The following is a 15,726-nucleotide window of genomic DNA, read 5'->3' as shown; positions in this document are numbered from 1 at the left end:
TCTGTCAACGGATACTACACGTTCGTTATTATGGGTGAAATATAACAGTTTGAGATACGAAACGTTCTTGACATCACTAAAGGTGTTCGAAACTTGGAAAACCAGATAAATATGTACACGTGTTCTACATGGTAACCATCTGTATGGCGCGCGATGCCCGCTAGCGGCTAAACTGGTCTTAACATGGCACAGTATTCTTCCAATGACTATGCTTATGCCCGCTCAGAACATTACGCTGATACCATTGTTATCATTCCGTGATATTATACATATAAAAAAGAACTCTATTGTCTCCTCGTCGATGCATACCTCGAATTGGTTCGTAAACTGGACGAAAAGAAGGATGAATGTCACCACTGGTCCATTTAATGGCGCCTATCATATCGTTGGGAGTGGGAGATATACGGTACTACGAACGTAAAGAGATCAACTGTGTGCAGCTCCCGATAGACACCGTAATCTCGACGGACAGAATATTGGTTACCACCCTGAAACACAGCAATGGTCGCTATGGGGCGGTGTAAGTGGTGTAAAATTGGCAACAAGTGTTCAAGCGACGTTCCACTGATAACGAACGTTGTGTTAGTGAAGTGGTGTGTATGTGTGAGGCAGTTGTATGGTATCAGCCCAGTAAGGTAGGTCAAAGAATAACAGAAAATCAAAATAGCGTTCCGACGCGCCTACGGTCATCCAGTGAATGAAATTGCTCGATCTGTTGCTGTGTCGACGGGTACAGCCCAAACTGTCTACAAGGAATACTAAACCACTCGCAACTAAACTTCCGCTACTTGAGCCAGTGCAAACGGAAAACTGCTTACTGCATGAGTACCCAACGTTACAGCAGTGATGTTCGGACTGTGTGCTGCAGGACTTGCGTTGTTAGCAGCGCCAGTATCATGACTTGCCTTTATCCGACAGTACTGGTGTGGCGACGTAGGCCTGAAACACAAGTATCAGGGCGCATCACAGCTACCAACAGTCAACATGTGCCGAGACAAGATGAGCAGTGCTTTCACCTGCAAAGCTGTTTTCTCACAACAAAAGCAACAGTGCTGCTCCTCTTCGCGAGAAACTACGCGTTAAAGCAACAGAGAGAGGGTTGAAGGTGGGGTTGAAGAATATGATTCGGAATATCGAATTTACTGGGGATTTGGGAATTGCTCTGGGGAGAGGCCGATGGCCAAGTGCGTCACAAATTATTGAAGAAGTTTCTGTTGCCATGGCTGAGTATGCTGGACGCAGTGTACAACCTACAAGCAGTACACGAGCTGTATCGGGACAGCAGACTATTCTACGAGCTGTGTCACGACACCTGACTGTTCCGTGGCCCAACGTTCGAAAAGTGCTGAGATAAATTCATTATTTCTCTCCAACATGTTCTTACAAATGTTTCCACAAAGTTTCGTTGTCCTACCAACACTCCTTTCTCATGGAGGCCCTCTCAAGTAACGAAGGTTATAATTAAAATAAAATAATTAACCTTCCTGTAATACTGCGTAGCAACAATCGCCGTAAAAAAATCCAGCCCACAGGAACTGGAGAAGAGTTTCACTCCTTATCAACGACACTCTGTTTCAAACTCGACAGGAGTTGCTGCTGTCAGCGAATTCAGCTTAATCTCAGCCAGTTTACGAACGAATGTTTCGAAGTGAACAGCATGGAGTGGACGTTTGGAGTCGAGTACCACGGTAAATGGTATTCCTTATGACGAGAGATAGAGCTGCACGACTTCAATGGGCCAAACAACACAGAAACTGCACCTTATCTGACTGGGGGGTGTAGTTTGGTCCGACAAGCCCCGCTTTCGGCTCTTTTCAAAGGGTGTAAGGGACTGCGCGCAAAGATGCCAGTGAAGTGTTCAAAACGCAATGTGTGGTGGGTATATCAGAGGCCGAGTGTAGTTGTGTGATGTGTTTCTCGCGCCATGGCTTTGGCTTCTTTGGGTAAGGATTAAATTGAACAGGGGTTTCTTTCAGCAGCCTCTGTGACCAAGTGCTGCCGTTCCCTCTATACCTCTGTGATGAGTACCCTTTGGGCACTCTGTCTTCCAAAATAACAGCTGTGTTAATGTACTTGACGGACATTCTGACACTCTACCGTAACATGATTGGCACGCTAAAATTCCAATCTTAATCCCATAGAAAATGTCTGCGATTTTTTGGAAGAGCAGGTGAATAAACGTAACTGCAATTTGGCAGCATAACGGTACCTTATCATCAATGAGTGTTTTCAGATGTATATGGCATACCTGAAAGAAAGTGGACTTTCTTCCTCACCTAGCTGAAGCCATTATTAAAGTTAGAAGCTGTGTTACAAGATAATAGCATGATACTTGAAACTTCCCAACAGATTAAAACTGTGTACCGGACCGAGACTCGAACTCGGGACCTTTGCCTTTCGTGGGCAAGTGCTCTACCAACTGAGCTACCCAAACACGATTAACGACCCTTTCTCACAGCTTCAGCTCTGCCAGTACCTCGTCTCTTACCTCTAACTGAAGCTGTGAGGAGGGGTCGTGAGTCGTGCTTGGGTAGCTCAGTTGGTAGACCTCTTGCCGGCAAAAGGCAAAGGTCCCAAGTTCGAGTCTCGGTCCGGCACACAGTTTTAATCTGCAGAAGGTTTCTTATCAGCGAACGCTCCGCTGCAGAGTGAAAATCTCTTTCTGGTAATAGCACTATGTCTCCCGAGGATGAATAATTTTTCTGTCCGATGTGTTTCTCTTGAAACACGTGAGCTTAATGCTACTATAAACCTTATCATAATCGCCTCAAACACTTCGGACCTCTCAGACGGTTTGACATCGAAGTCAAAGACTGACGATATTATTTTTGCCACACACTGCCTTCTGGCGACGTCTGCGCGTATTCGCTATATTCTTGAGCATGAAGCCTACCTCTTGACCGACATACGGTTCACTGTTATCACGTCCACCCACACTGATTGATGATACGATCTACAGAGGGCACAATACTCCATGTTCAAAAATTCTTAGAAGTGTAATGCCACAAATAGTGCTAATGTGTTTGGTTTTTCTGCATTAAGTGCTCGTTTCCTCTTAATGAAATGCAGGCTGTTACGAGCATATGTGCAGATGTTACACCTTAATATGAACCCACTTCAGTGTGTTGTTTGATTTTTCGCTGCGTGAACAGTCTTCCCGTAAACACGTCAAATAATTCACCACCTTTGTTTTCTGCACAGTCGTAACTGCACAAAGAAGTTGACTATGCCTTTTAGTATAGACTATCCATTTTGCGTCCGCACGCCCACACGTCAATACCTGATTTGTTGCCAAGGTTGAAATAAACATTAATGGCTGGTATGTGCCCTGCGTACTTACGTCAACCCCAAAACAAACTATCGGTATTAGCTAAAATAATTAGACTGCAGATGAGGTAAATACTGGTGTAACGTTGTTCAGTACACTGTCCTCGGTCATCAATAGAAATATCTGCACTTACACCGGTAAAACGCTGTAGTTTGGCCACCAGTCTTGTAGGTAAGGATTCTTCAGGGGTTACGTACCTCTTCTGCCACATGACGAGGGGATCCCGTTCCAGGTCCGACATATCCACTTTTTTGCCCTTCTCGCTCACGTCAGGATGCTTCCGCACCATCAGCCAGCCGATGTGAGAGAAGAAGAAGCCGCGGCTCGAGTTGTGCGGGTCAGCGTCCGTGTCCGTGAACTTGTGGTGCACCCGGTGGTCGCGCACCCACTCGTAGATGTGGTTCTGAAACAGGTGGCAGCTGCGTCTTATGTTGCTCTAATGCAGATAGTTGGGATCGACGCCAAGTTAAACAGCCCAGTCAAAAACGTAGTCCCAAAGGAAATAAAAGCAAGTACCTTCTAAGACATTTTCAAAACAATACGTCTGAATGCAAAACGTTACTGTGTGTACAATGATAATTTCTAATCCTACAGCAAAGAATAACGTACTTAAATATGATAAATTTTGAAATTTCGATAACGTAGAGCATACATTGTAAGTAGGCTGTTTAGGTTTTTGTGTTGGTAACGCCACGTAGCGCTCTGTATGAAAATCACTGGCTGTCCTGTGTGCAGTCTGTGACTGGTTGGTATTGTTGGAATATTCGCTATTGTAGTGTTGGTCAGTTGAATGTGAACAGCGCGTAGCGTTGCGCAGTTGGATGTGAGCTGCTAGCAGTGGTGGATGTGGGGAGAGAGATGGCAGCGTTCTGCGAACGGACGATCTGGACGTGTGTGTCAGTTTACTGTTTATCAGAATAAGTAAAGAGAGAAATGTCTGAGTACGTTCAGTTTTGCTCAGCTGTTTGAAAATCAGATAACGTAAGAGGTTTACCAGCATTGTCGTTCTTAATTTTTCTAAGGGGTAGGCAGCACGTGCGACCGCGAAGTAGAGGTTGCGGGTTCAATTTTGTTTATTGACAACGAATTTGACTTGATTGGATTACAGAAACAGGGGGCATATTGCTTCGTGAAGACCGATAAATTGCTAATTGAAGAAGAAGTAATGCTTGTGTGCGAATCTTGTCATTAACGATCGGGAGTGCGAGAAATTGACCATAATTAATACCGTTACATTTCGCCTGCAGTCGTAGTCAGAGGACGATACAGCATTCAGACGACAACGCACAATCCGATAGATCTAATCAGCTTATACAAACGACAATTCTCGCGTGATATTAATTAATGTTCGTTTTCTTTCATTTTTGCTACGAAAATCCGTTTGGCACATTTATAGTGTCTTTATTACAGCATTCGACCTATATTGATTAAGATAGATTGCATAGTGAATATTTTGCTTAGCCGTAAATGGTGATTCGTGTAATATGTGAGTAGTTTCCATCTATTTTTTGCTACAAGCCGTTGAATCAACGTGAAACACTTTTGTTTATTAAGGGAGAACTTAGCTACTATAATTTTTAACTTCTCGTTGTTGGTGGTTCCACCGGTTTTCAGGAACAGTTAGTGAATAATTTCAAACTTCCTGACAAGTTAAAACGTGTGCCAGATCTGACTCCAACTTGGGAATTTTGGCGAAGTTCCCAGATTTTTAGTCCCTGTCACCGTACAATTTTGTTCAAAAATGGTTCAAATGGCTCCAAGCACTATGGGACTTAACATCTGAGGTCATCAGTCCCGTAGACTTAGAACTACTTAAATGTAACTAACCTAAGGACATCACACACACCCATGCCCGAGGCAGGATTCGAACCTGCGACCGTAGCAGTTGCGCGGTCCCGGACTGAAGCGCCTAGAACTGCTCTGCCACCGCGGCCGGCTGGTAAGCAATATCAAGATGGCGCAATATTGGAACTTAATTTTTTGAATAAACCGTGAACAGTGGACGGTATTTTTCAATGATCCACGATTTCATCAGCTACCTAAAGGAAGAAACTACTCCAGATTTCAACAACATAACGGTACTGCGTACACAGTTAACAATACTATGGGTCTTCTGGAATAGATTTCTAGGGGTCGTGTCATCTCAAAAAAAACTGTGGCCCCCGTCAATGGATCTTACTCCACCAGACGTTTCTTTCGGGAGCAGCAAAACCAGTAGTGTATCGTAATTCCTACGAACGCTTCATGACTTAAAAAGTGAAATAAGTATATCACAACAAGATCTTCAGAAGCTGTTTCCCAATAAAATCAAGCGCGTCGAGACTCGTATAGCCGTCAGTGGACGTCGTTTCCAACACATGTTGCGACTGCGTATCAACTTTCCGAACACCCTGTAAGAGAACAGCCGCGTGGCGTAGCCGTGTGGTGTGAGGCCCCTTGTCACCCCTCTGACATGGGTGTATGTGGTATCGTTGGCGTAAGTTAGATTAAGTAGTGTCTAAGCCAAGGGAGCGATGACCTTAGCAGTTTGTTCCCATAGGAACTTGTTGTTGTTGTTTTTGTTGTTGTTATTGTTGTGGTCTTCAGTCCTGATACTGGTTTGATGCAGCTCTCCATGCTACTCTGTCCTGTGCAAGCTTCTTCATCTCCCAGTACCCACTGCAACCTACATCCTTCTGAATCTGCTTAGTGTATTCGGCACACCAATTTGTAGGAGAAGAGATGAGCTGTGGGAGGGACGTACCTGGAAGGCGATGGTGTTGCAGATGACGAGCAGCAGGCGGAGCGGCCACTTAGCCTTGTAGGAGCGGTGGGCCCACAGCCGGTGAGCCCCTGCCGTCACACCCATGCCCCCCAGCCCGCCCAGGAAGTACACTGAAAACAGCCAAGTCAGTAAGCACACTGCGTCACTCCCTTTAGCCACTTATTTCTATCGTCAGATGAAGTAAAACGATGACCTGCAGCGATCGTCTCACTTGCTAAACGACTTTTTTGAGTGATTCAATGGCATAGTATCCACGTGAAAATTTAAGATTGACACTGAGAGGGGAAGAATCCATTACATCAAAAACAAATGTCGATTATGGATTACTAGACTAAGTCGTAGACTTCAGATAGCTTGGGTTCAAAATGGTTCAAATGACTCTGCGTCTCCTAGAAGTTAGAACTACTTAAACCTAACTAACCTAAGAACATCACACACATCCATACCCGAGGCAGGATTCGAACCTGCGACCGTAGCGGTCGCGCGGTTCCAGACTGTGGTGCCTAGAACCGCTCGGCCACCTGGGTCGGTACAGCTTTATTTATTTTTATTTATTTATTTATTGTTCCGTGGGACCAATTTTAAGGAGAAGTCACCATGGTCATGGAACGAGTAAATACATGAAATTATAACACGATATTAGAAACAGATAAAATGAAATATAAAAAAACATATTCATGTGACAAGTCGTAAAATTAAATAAAGAAAATCAACAATGTAACACTGGAATTTGCTTAATTTTTTAGCTCTTCCAGGAGCTCCTCGACAGAATAGAAGGAGTGAGCCATGAGGAAACTCTTCAGTTTAGACTTAAAAGAGTTTGGGCTACTGCCAAGATTTTTGAGTTCTTGTGGTAGCTTATTGAAGATGAATGCAGCAGAATACTGCACTTCTTTCTGCACAAGAGTCAACGAAGTGCAATCCACATGCAGATTGGATTTCTGCCTAGTACTAACTGAGTGAAGGCTGCTAACTCTTGGGAATAGGCTAACATTGCTAACAACAAATGACATTAAAGAAAATATATACTGTGAGGCAATGTCATAATTTCCAGACTATTGAATAGGGGTCGGCAAGAGGTTCTCGAACTTACACCACATATAGCTCGAACAGCCCGTTTTTGAGCCAAAACTACCCGTTTTGAATCAGAAGAATTACCCCAAAAAATAGTACCATACGACATAAGAGTGTGAAAATATGCGAATTAGACTACTTTTCGTGTTGAAGTGTCACTTATTTCAGATACTGTTCTAATGGTAAATAAAGTAGCATTTAGTTTCTGAACAAGATCCTGGACATGGACTTTCCACAACAGCTTACTATCTACCCGAACGCCTAGGAACTTTAACTGTTCCGTCTGGCTTGTAATATGCCCATTCTGTCTGATCAAAATACGACATATAGTATGACCTAGCCATTGAAGATAAGTTTTGCCATGTGGCATAAGTGAGACGTTGGGAAGGTATTTCAGAAGAGAAGCATAAATAAAAATCTTTATACAGGATGAGTCACTAACTATTGCCACTTAGAATAGCTCAGAAAGCATGACAATAGCTGAAAAGTTTGTTAAACCTAACTAACCTAAGGACAGCACGCACATCCATGCCCGAGGCAGGATTCGAACCTGCGACCGTAGCGGTTGCGCGGTTACAGACTGAATTGCCTAGAACCGCTCGGCCACACCGGCTGGCTGTCGAGACGAATCCAATTATGTGTAACGGTAAGGCCTTTTAAGGTCAACGTAGGTCACAAAGAAGGTATGAACGTCCATTTACAGAAGGTGTCAGAAGTGTTGACCATCGGTATCAATGCAGTGCTACAATCGTCTTATCATGGATTGAGTTGTATTCCTTATCACTTCGGCACTTATCGGAGCACATGCTCTGACAATTCTCTCTTGCATATCTTTAGGTGTGGTTGGATCGTATTTATAAACAATGTCTTTTACGAATCCGCACTAGAGAAAAATCCGGAAGCGTCAAGTCTGGCGAACGAGCCGGCCACGACACGTCTCCTCCGCGTCCAATCCAACGATTTGGGAATTGTCTCTGCAACTCATTTCTAGCCATAGCGAAAAAAATGCCGGACACACATCGTGTTGATACCACATCCTGTTACTTGTTCCTAAAGGAAAAGACCTAATGTTCCTTGCTCGAATGTGGTGTACTTCCTATCGTTAAGATTTCCTTCGATGAAATAGGGGCCTATAATTCTGTCCTCCAGAATCCCACACCATAGATTCAACTATCACGGGTTTTGGTGTTCAACTTGCCGCAGCCAACACGGATGTTCAGTTGCCCAGTAATACATGTTATTCAAATTAACACTTCCATGGTTCGTGAATGTAGCCTCGTCAGTAAATAAAATCAAATTGATAAATGTGTCATCCCTCTGAATCTGAAGTTGAGCCCATCGGCAGAACTCAATGCGACGTATACAACCCGTACCAATTAATTCTTGGTGGAGACTGATATGGTAAGGATGATCTTTATGGTAATGCAGAACACGAACAACACTACTCTGGCTCATGCCAGATTCCCTTGCGTTTTGACGCGAACTAACTCAAGGAAGCCGGCCACTGTGGCCGAGCGGTTCTAGGCGCTTCAGTCAGGAACCGCGCTGCTGCTACGGTCGCAGGTTGGAATCCTGCCTTGGGCATGGATATGTGTGGTGTCCGTAGGTTAGTTAGGTTTAAGTAGTTCTAAGTTCTAGAGGACTGATGACCTCAGATGTTAAGTCCCATAGAGCTTAGAGGCATTTGAAACATTAACATAAGGATCTCGAACCACAGTGGCAAGAGTACCAATTTCCGTTTGTTGCAGGTTCAAATCCTGCCTCGGGCATGGATGTATGTGATGTCAAATGGTTCAATGAGCACTATGGGACTTAACTTCTAAGGTCATCAGTCCCCTAGAACTTAGAACTACTTAATCCTAACTAACCTATGGACATCACACACATCCATGCCCGAGGCAGGATTCGAACCTGCGACCGTAGCGGTCGCGCGGTTCCAGACTGTAGCGCCTAGAACCGCTCGGCCACCCCGGCCGGCTATGTGATGGTCTTAGGTTAGTTAGGTTTAAGTAGTTCTAAGTTCTAGGGGACTGATGACCTCAGAAGTTAAGTCGCATTGTGCTCAGAGCCATTTGAGCCATTTTCTTGAAACCTTTTCACGTGAATCACCTCAGCACAGATGACAGCTCCACCAATGCACTGTCCTTTTATACGTTTTGCACGCGATACTACCGCCATCTGTATATGTACATACCGCTATCCCATGACTTTTGGCACCTCAGTGAATACCATAAATTAGGACGAAACAGGTGGTGACGAGTAGGCTAAGTCCCCTTGTCGGTTTCGATTCGATGGCCAGCCAGGTTAGAACCCTTGCTGCCACCACACAGTTGCCAGCACATTAACTAGATAATTTCAACAAATATTCTTTCTGTTATGCTTTGTACGCACTGTAAGTAAAATTTTATTAGTTGCCGTCCATCCTGGTGTTGCTATTTTAATTTACAGCAGTGTTGTCAGTAACGCTGAATGTATTCATCCTTTCTTTCACTCGTTGAGGGTCACATTCCACTTGACGATATTCTTTGCAACAGTTCATGAATGCAGGCTGGTCGTGAAGGCGCAGCAGCTGAAAGCTCGTACGAGGCCGGCCAGCTATCGCTGTGAGCGGACGCGTCGCGCAGCCCAGCTGGTTGTGCAAGGGTCGTGTTTACGACGGCGCCCCACCGGCGACTCACTGCCGGAAGTAGCCGTCTGTTGCTTGTCCACCTATGATGACTGCACTTAAATAAGACTAGCGTTTGTGTGATGGACTGCACATAAAATCTGTAAGACTGAATCGGCTATTCTCGTTTACATTCAACGATTCAGGAGACATACTCCGCGAGTCCAAAAGTTTAGACACTGGATTAATAAAAACATAAGAGAAAAGTTAATACAGTAGTTTTAACGCCTCAGCTGTTTCCCCACTTGAGTACAACGCAAAGAACGTTCATACGACGATGTCAGAGAGGTGAATGTTGCTCAACTAGCGTTCTACACTGGCTGGAATGTTAATATCTGCTCTTGTAAGCGTACTGTCATATCGCTGGCTTAGTTGCGGAGTATCTTTGCGGGCAGCCGCGTCTGCAGAGACGTGCGCGGGACACGGAACTGTTATGTTGCGTTGTGTGTAGCTCTGCATTCTCAGAAATGGCTCTGAGCACTATGGGACTTATCTTCTGAGGTTATCAGTCTCCTAGAACTTAGAACTACTTAAACCGAACTAACCTAAGGACATCACACACGTCCATGCCCGAGGCAGGATTCGAACCTGCAACCATAGCGGTCGCGCGGTTCCAGACTGTAGCGCCTAGAACCTGTCGGCCACTCCGGCCGGCACTCTGCATGCGAGAGGCATTGTTAGCATGGAAGTTGAAGTGTTGCTACGAGTGCTATTACAGTAAAATGATAAAATAAGGAAATGATTCAGAGGAAAGTGCATCAAGAAGTAATTTAAAAATGAGCAGTGCTGCTGATAACGTATTTGTGTACCCTTTCGTTGCGTGTCGTACCGTACAGTATCAATCATCCGCGCCGTGTCTGTCTCCCAGAATGAACTGATGTGAATCAGTAGAAATTAGTTACGATAAAAGAGTGCAGTCAAGTGCCAGTGTCTTGTAACGAGCGTGAGAACGTGGGTTCGGTCATCGCGTTCCGCATCATCAACAATCAGCCGCTTTGCGACGGTTACGCGCACGCTCGTACAATTGAGAACTGAGAACTGAATAATTAACTCTATAATCGGTGTTATATCGTTACTAGTGTCAAGGAGGACCGCACCAAAAGAAATTTGTGTATGCATGACGAGCGTAAAAACTTTCGTTCGATCTTTCGGCTTCCGCATCATCAACAATCACCCACGTCGTGTCGGTTACGCGTATGCTCCTCTGAGTGATTTTGTGGACTGTTAATCATCCATTAAAAATGGTTCAAATAGCTCTGAGCACTATGGGACTTAACATCTGTGATCATCAGTCCACTAGAACTTAGAACTACTTAAACCTAACTAACCTAAGGGCATCACACACATCCATGCCCGAGGCAGGATTCGAACCTGCGACCGTAGCAGTCGCGCGGAATCATCCATTAATTGGGATAAACACTTACGGATTAGAATGTAAACAGTGCAACCTGCGATTTTCTTTAATCGTCTCAGAATATAGTTGTTTATACCAGAGGTCCAGCAGTGTTCTGTTTTAACGTTGAGTGGCTCCCCTAAACCCGCTTGCATATTTAGATAGATAATTTCAGGCAAGCCAGCAGCAGTGTGGAGCAGAACTGTACGACCGCCGCGGGATTATCAGGTACGTGGTGTGGACGGGGCGCACGGTCGAAACGAGAAACAGTTTAAGGTACCCCACCCATTAGTACGCCCGGGCGTGTTACACACTTGTGTCGTTTTATGGTAGATTCTTATAGATAACACCAATTATCTTCACCAGTGCTGATTTTTCCAGAAAAGAACTGCCTATGTTTTGCATTTCAATCAAGTTCCGGCAGGCATCCACTCGTTTTGTTCTGTAGTCAAGGTTTGCGAGACACTTTCTCTTCTTCCAATTATTCAAAAGACTATCTTGATTATTTGAGTTAGACATGTTGCTCCATTGCAATGTGACACACTGCGGCAGAACGTCCACTGCTTACCGCTGCCTGCTGATAACTGACTGGTTCAATGCACGTCCGTTGTTTACAATTGTTAATTCAAGATGCCACAGTAGTTACAGCGCTGACGTCGCTTATATGCCAGGAATAAAATCAGTTTCGGGACATTATACACGGACGATGTGCGAACAGATTTGCTCCAATGAAACAAACTGTTATGAACATACACAAACGATACAGAGTGTGAAATCCATCGACAATTTGTGTTTTGGTATAGTTTATAGATTTGGCATCCTGTTTTACTGATAACCCATATTTCCACAACTACGTAAGTCTTTTTCAGATTGTGCGAGTGATGGTATACAATATTCGCTCTGACTGGCACTGAGTCAGCGACGGTATACATTCGCGTAGGCTGCTGATGAGGTATCCGGGCAAAAGTAACGTAACGCCTCGCATCGCCACTTACCCCAGAAAACAGTGAGCAGCTTGGCTGTGGTGATGGCAAGATAGATCCCGTACAGCGATGCGGTGTGCAGGTAGACGAAGGCGATGACGTTGCGCCAGACAATGCGCCACTCGTAGCTCGGTGCAGGATCCAGCTCCAGCTCCTCCGGCTCTGGTTCTGGAGGCGGCAGCTTCTCCGGCTCGGCCTCTGGAGGCGAGCGCTTCTCCAGCGTACGCAGTCCCGGCCGACTATCTGTCTCCGTCATGCCCAGCAGCGTCAGAGTCGTCACGTTCGGCGCCATCGCGAAGCGAGCGCTTTTCTGTCAACAACAAAGTGCGGCCGGTCACGAACCTGGCTATCCCAACAACCTTAACAATAAACTGCTAGTCATTAAAGTATCAGGTCCAGGAAGGATAGGAAAGGGAACGAAATTTTACCTGTTCGAATACAGCTGGGTACCGCCGCACAACAGTGTCACGTTCTCTAAATCATTTTCTGTATCAGGAACCTGACTGTGGAATAATATTCCTCAAAATATTTGAGAATATCCTTGCAAACTTCAGAAGTCCATGTCATATCGAGTTGTTGCACTGCGCCGAGCAAAATGAGGTCCGACGCTAAGTGGCAGAGACCTTCTGCTGTCACAGTAGCTTTCTCCTCAGCAGCTCGCTCCCATTAACTTCCCCCCCCCCCCCTTCCACCCCCCTCCCCCAACGCTTTTCCTCCTCTTGTCTACAGAGTTCTGTATTGAAATTCTTTTCTTTCCGAGCATCCATTGTCGCTTTCATTACAATCTTCTACTCTTTTTTATCCTTTCCACTTTTTCTAATAATAAAAAAAGGTTTCAAAAGTGCTGAACTTATCAAAATTAATCTTAATGCATACACTACTTTATTACTTATTTATTTTCGTTACAACAATCTATGGGCTACGAATGACAAAGTCCCTCACTTTCTAAAGTACTCTTCCTTCCTCTTTCGCCAGTACTCCTTCATTCGTTGGCTCACTCGTGCACGTTCTTCTGCCGAGAATACTCTGTTCTTCCTCGTTTTCTCCTCGAAGAAATCCTTCACCTCCGCAACCTTTTTCGTAAAGATCTGCCTGTTCACAATTTCTTCTGCCGTGATCCCGCATTTTTCTAGAGCCCAGTGCACTTCTTTCACCCGTGGAACTTGTGTCTTCCTGTTCTCCTGGAAGAGAAGAATCTTGTTGGCGAGCCTCTCTGATTCCATTCTTTTAATATGTCCATAGAAAGACAGTCTTCTGTTCTTTGTTGTGGTGGTGATATTTTAAAATCGTTGGTAAAGTTGTTGATTTGAACTTAGGCGGAACCTAAATTCATTAGATATTTTTCTGGGTCCAAGAATCTTTGTAAGGAATTTCCTTTCTTTCTTTTCCAAGTCTGAAAGTCCCTTCTTGGCTATTGTCTCAGATGCATATAAACATTCAGGTTTGACGAGTGTACTATAGTGTTGGAATTTGGCCTCTATTATTATTATTGCAGTTTCTATTATTATTATTGGCCATTATTACTTTTTATTAATAATGCAAATTACTGAGTTTGTAATATAATATGTAGTATATACCATTCTGAATTCCTCCATTATTTTATCACCATTATTATTGTTACTATTATTATTGTTATTATACTACCAACTATTATATTTATTAATTACTGTGACTGTTATAAAATATTTTTTGTGCATGTTGTTCCTGGTGAGATGTAAGAGAGGTCAGGCTAAATAAGCAATAAATAAATAAATAAATAAATAAAACTGCAACACTCACCTAGGAAATCAGACTAAACGGTACAGCAAGCCATCTCATGGCATACGCACTCGTGAACTATTTCAAATATTACCTTACCAGAGGTCAGATGACTTCAGCAGTTGTTGATGGCTACTAAAGCATTCGCAGTTCACTCACTGTCGAAGGATTTATTTCCTGACAGCACGTTTCGAAACCATACGGGTATTTTTGTTTAAGTTTCCCTTCTCCAGGTTTTCTACTAGCCCGTGGAGCATTGGGACGGGTTTCACGTATAAACAAAGTGTAAGCATATGTTTGCATTTATTACGTTTAGATACTGTCAACAAAATGGTAACATCCCAGTGACTCGCGCGTCCCGATATGAATACGTCGTTTTGCGGCATACGGGAAACCCGCTGGAGAAACGAGGAAGCATTCCGTTTGCAACTCAGCGCGGAGGCACAGGTGACACGCTTTCAGAAGCACCGAGGTTTAAACTCCCGACTAGTTATTCACATTTAGATAAAATTCGTGCTGATTTCCACCTCTGGATCTTCGGCCGACGTATGATAATTGTTTTTCATGACTTTCACCATCACCGATGGCTGGCACTGGAGGGTGAGTATTTGCTAGTACCAGGCACTCGTCATGGCGAACGGTAGTACGGTACGTCAGTAAGTGGCCACTTTGTGGATGACTTTGTTGTCTGTAATGAGTTTCTATCCAAAGAAAAGCTGCTCAAATATCCAGTTAGATCTTGATAAGACTTCAAAGTAATCTTAATCATTTCGAACACCACAGCTGACACTGATTTGTGTTATTACCCTTTTACTGTGCTATGACCGGTTCTTGGAACATCTTCAGCTTGCCGAGTAGTGCTAAAGTCATGGCATAAATGCTTTGGTTGTCATATGTAATGTTAACGACCAAAACCAGAAACCATGATCACAAAAAAATAATGCAAAGATTGGCAGCTTGCTTTAAATGTATGGAAATATAAAATTGTTCACTTCACAAAAGACAGAAAAGTATTATCCTCTGACTACGACATGAATCAGTCGTCTCATGCAACAATCTGAGTGTAATAATTTGTGGGGACATGAAATGATCACATAAACCTCAGTCACAGATAATATATGCAGCAGACTTAGTGTCATTTCGAGGATGCGGGCAAATGCAGTCAGTCCACAAAGGAGACTGTTTGCAAAGCGCTTACACGTCCCATCTTAGAATAACACTTAAATGTGTGAGAGTCTTACACTATAGGACTTCCTTCTGTTGAAGATTTACAAAGAAGAACGGAATAAAAGCTAGGAAAGAGAGAGTCGGTAAACTGGGAATTAGAAATGGACTCCCACCAATACATTAATACATTATTTCATTTTTTTTCATTCAGTTCCCGAACTGGCGATATATCAATTATTTTCGTAAAGTGTGGCCAAATTGACGTTATTCCAAAAGTGGTTAATCCATTTGTAGGTCAAGTGTCAGAAGTTCCAGAATGAGATTTTCACTCTGCAGCGGAGTGTGCGCTGATATGAAACTTCCTGGCAGATTAAATCGCAGATTGCCCGCGAAAGGCAAAGGTCCCGAGTTCGAGTCTCGGTCCGGCACACAGTTTTAATATACCAGGAAGTTTCATATCAGCGCACACTCCGCTGCAGAGTGAAAATCTCATTCTAGAAACGTCCCCAGTCTGTGGCTAAGCCATGTCTTCGAAATATTCTTTCTACCAGGAGTGCTAGTTCTGCAAGTTTCGCAAAGGAGCTTCTGTGAAGT

At 44.0% G+C, this 15,726-nt stretch overlaps 1 protein-coding gene across 3 annotated transcripts in view; it reads right to left on the bottom strand.

Annotated features, from left to right (window-relative positions):
* LOC126334920 (acyl-CoA Delta-9 desaturase-like) overlaps window positions 1-15,726 on the bottom strand; it is a 110,957-nt gene that overhangs the window by 7,890 nt on the left and 87,341 nt on the right. For 2 of the 3 annotated variants that reach the window (XM_049997642.1, XM_049997641.1), the window contains exons 2-4: window positions 12,220-12,517; window positions 6,072-6,202; window positions 3,526-3,731 (exon numbers count right to left, since the gene is read on the bottom strand). In XM_049997642.1, coding sequence (XP_049853599.1) covers window positions 3,526-3,731; window positions 6,072-6,202; window positions 12,220-12,499 — 617 coding nt within the window. In that variant the 5' untranslated portion in view covers window positions 12,500-12,517. Of the gene's footprint in view, window positions 1-3,525; window positions 3,732-6,071; window positions 6,203-12,219; window positions 12,518-12,635; window positions 12,781-15,726 lie in introns of those variants that run through there. The other variant, XM_049997643.1, reaches the window with a different exon arrangement.

The sequence above is a fragment of the Schistocerca gregaria genome, chromosome 2, assembly GCF_023897955.1.
Source record: "Schistocerca gregaria isolate iqSchGreg1 chromosome 2, iqSchGreg1.2, whole genome shotgun sequence".
In the NCBI taxonomy this organism is placed as follows: Eukaryota; Metazoa; Arthropoda; class Insecta; order Orthoptera; family Acrididae; genus Schistocerca; species Schistocerca gregaria.
The sequence above is the reverse complement of the archived record's forward strand: the minus strand, read 5'-3'. Positions and strand labels throughout refer to the sequence as shown.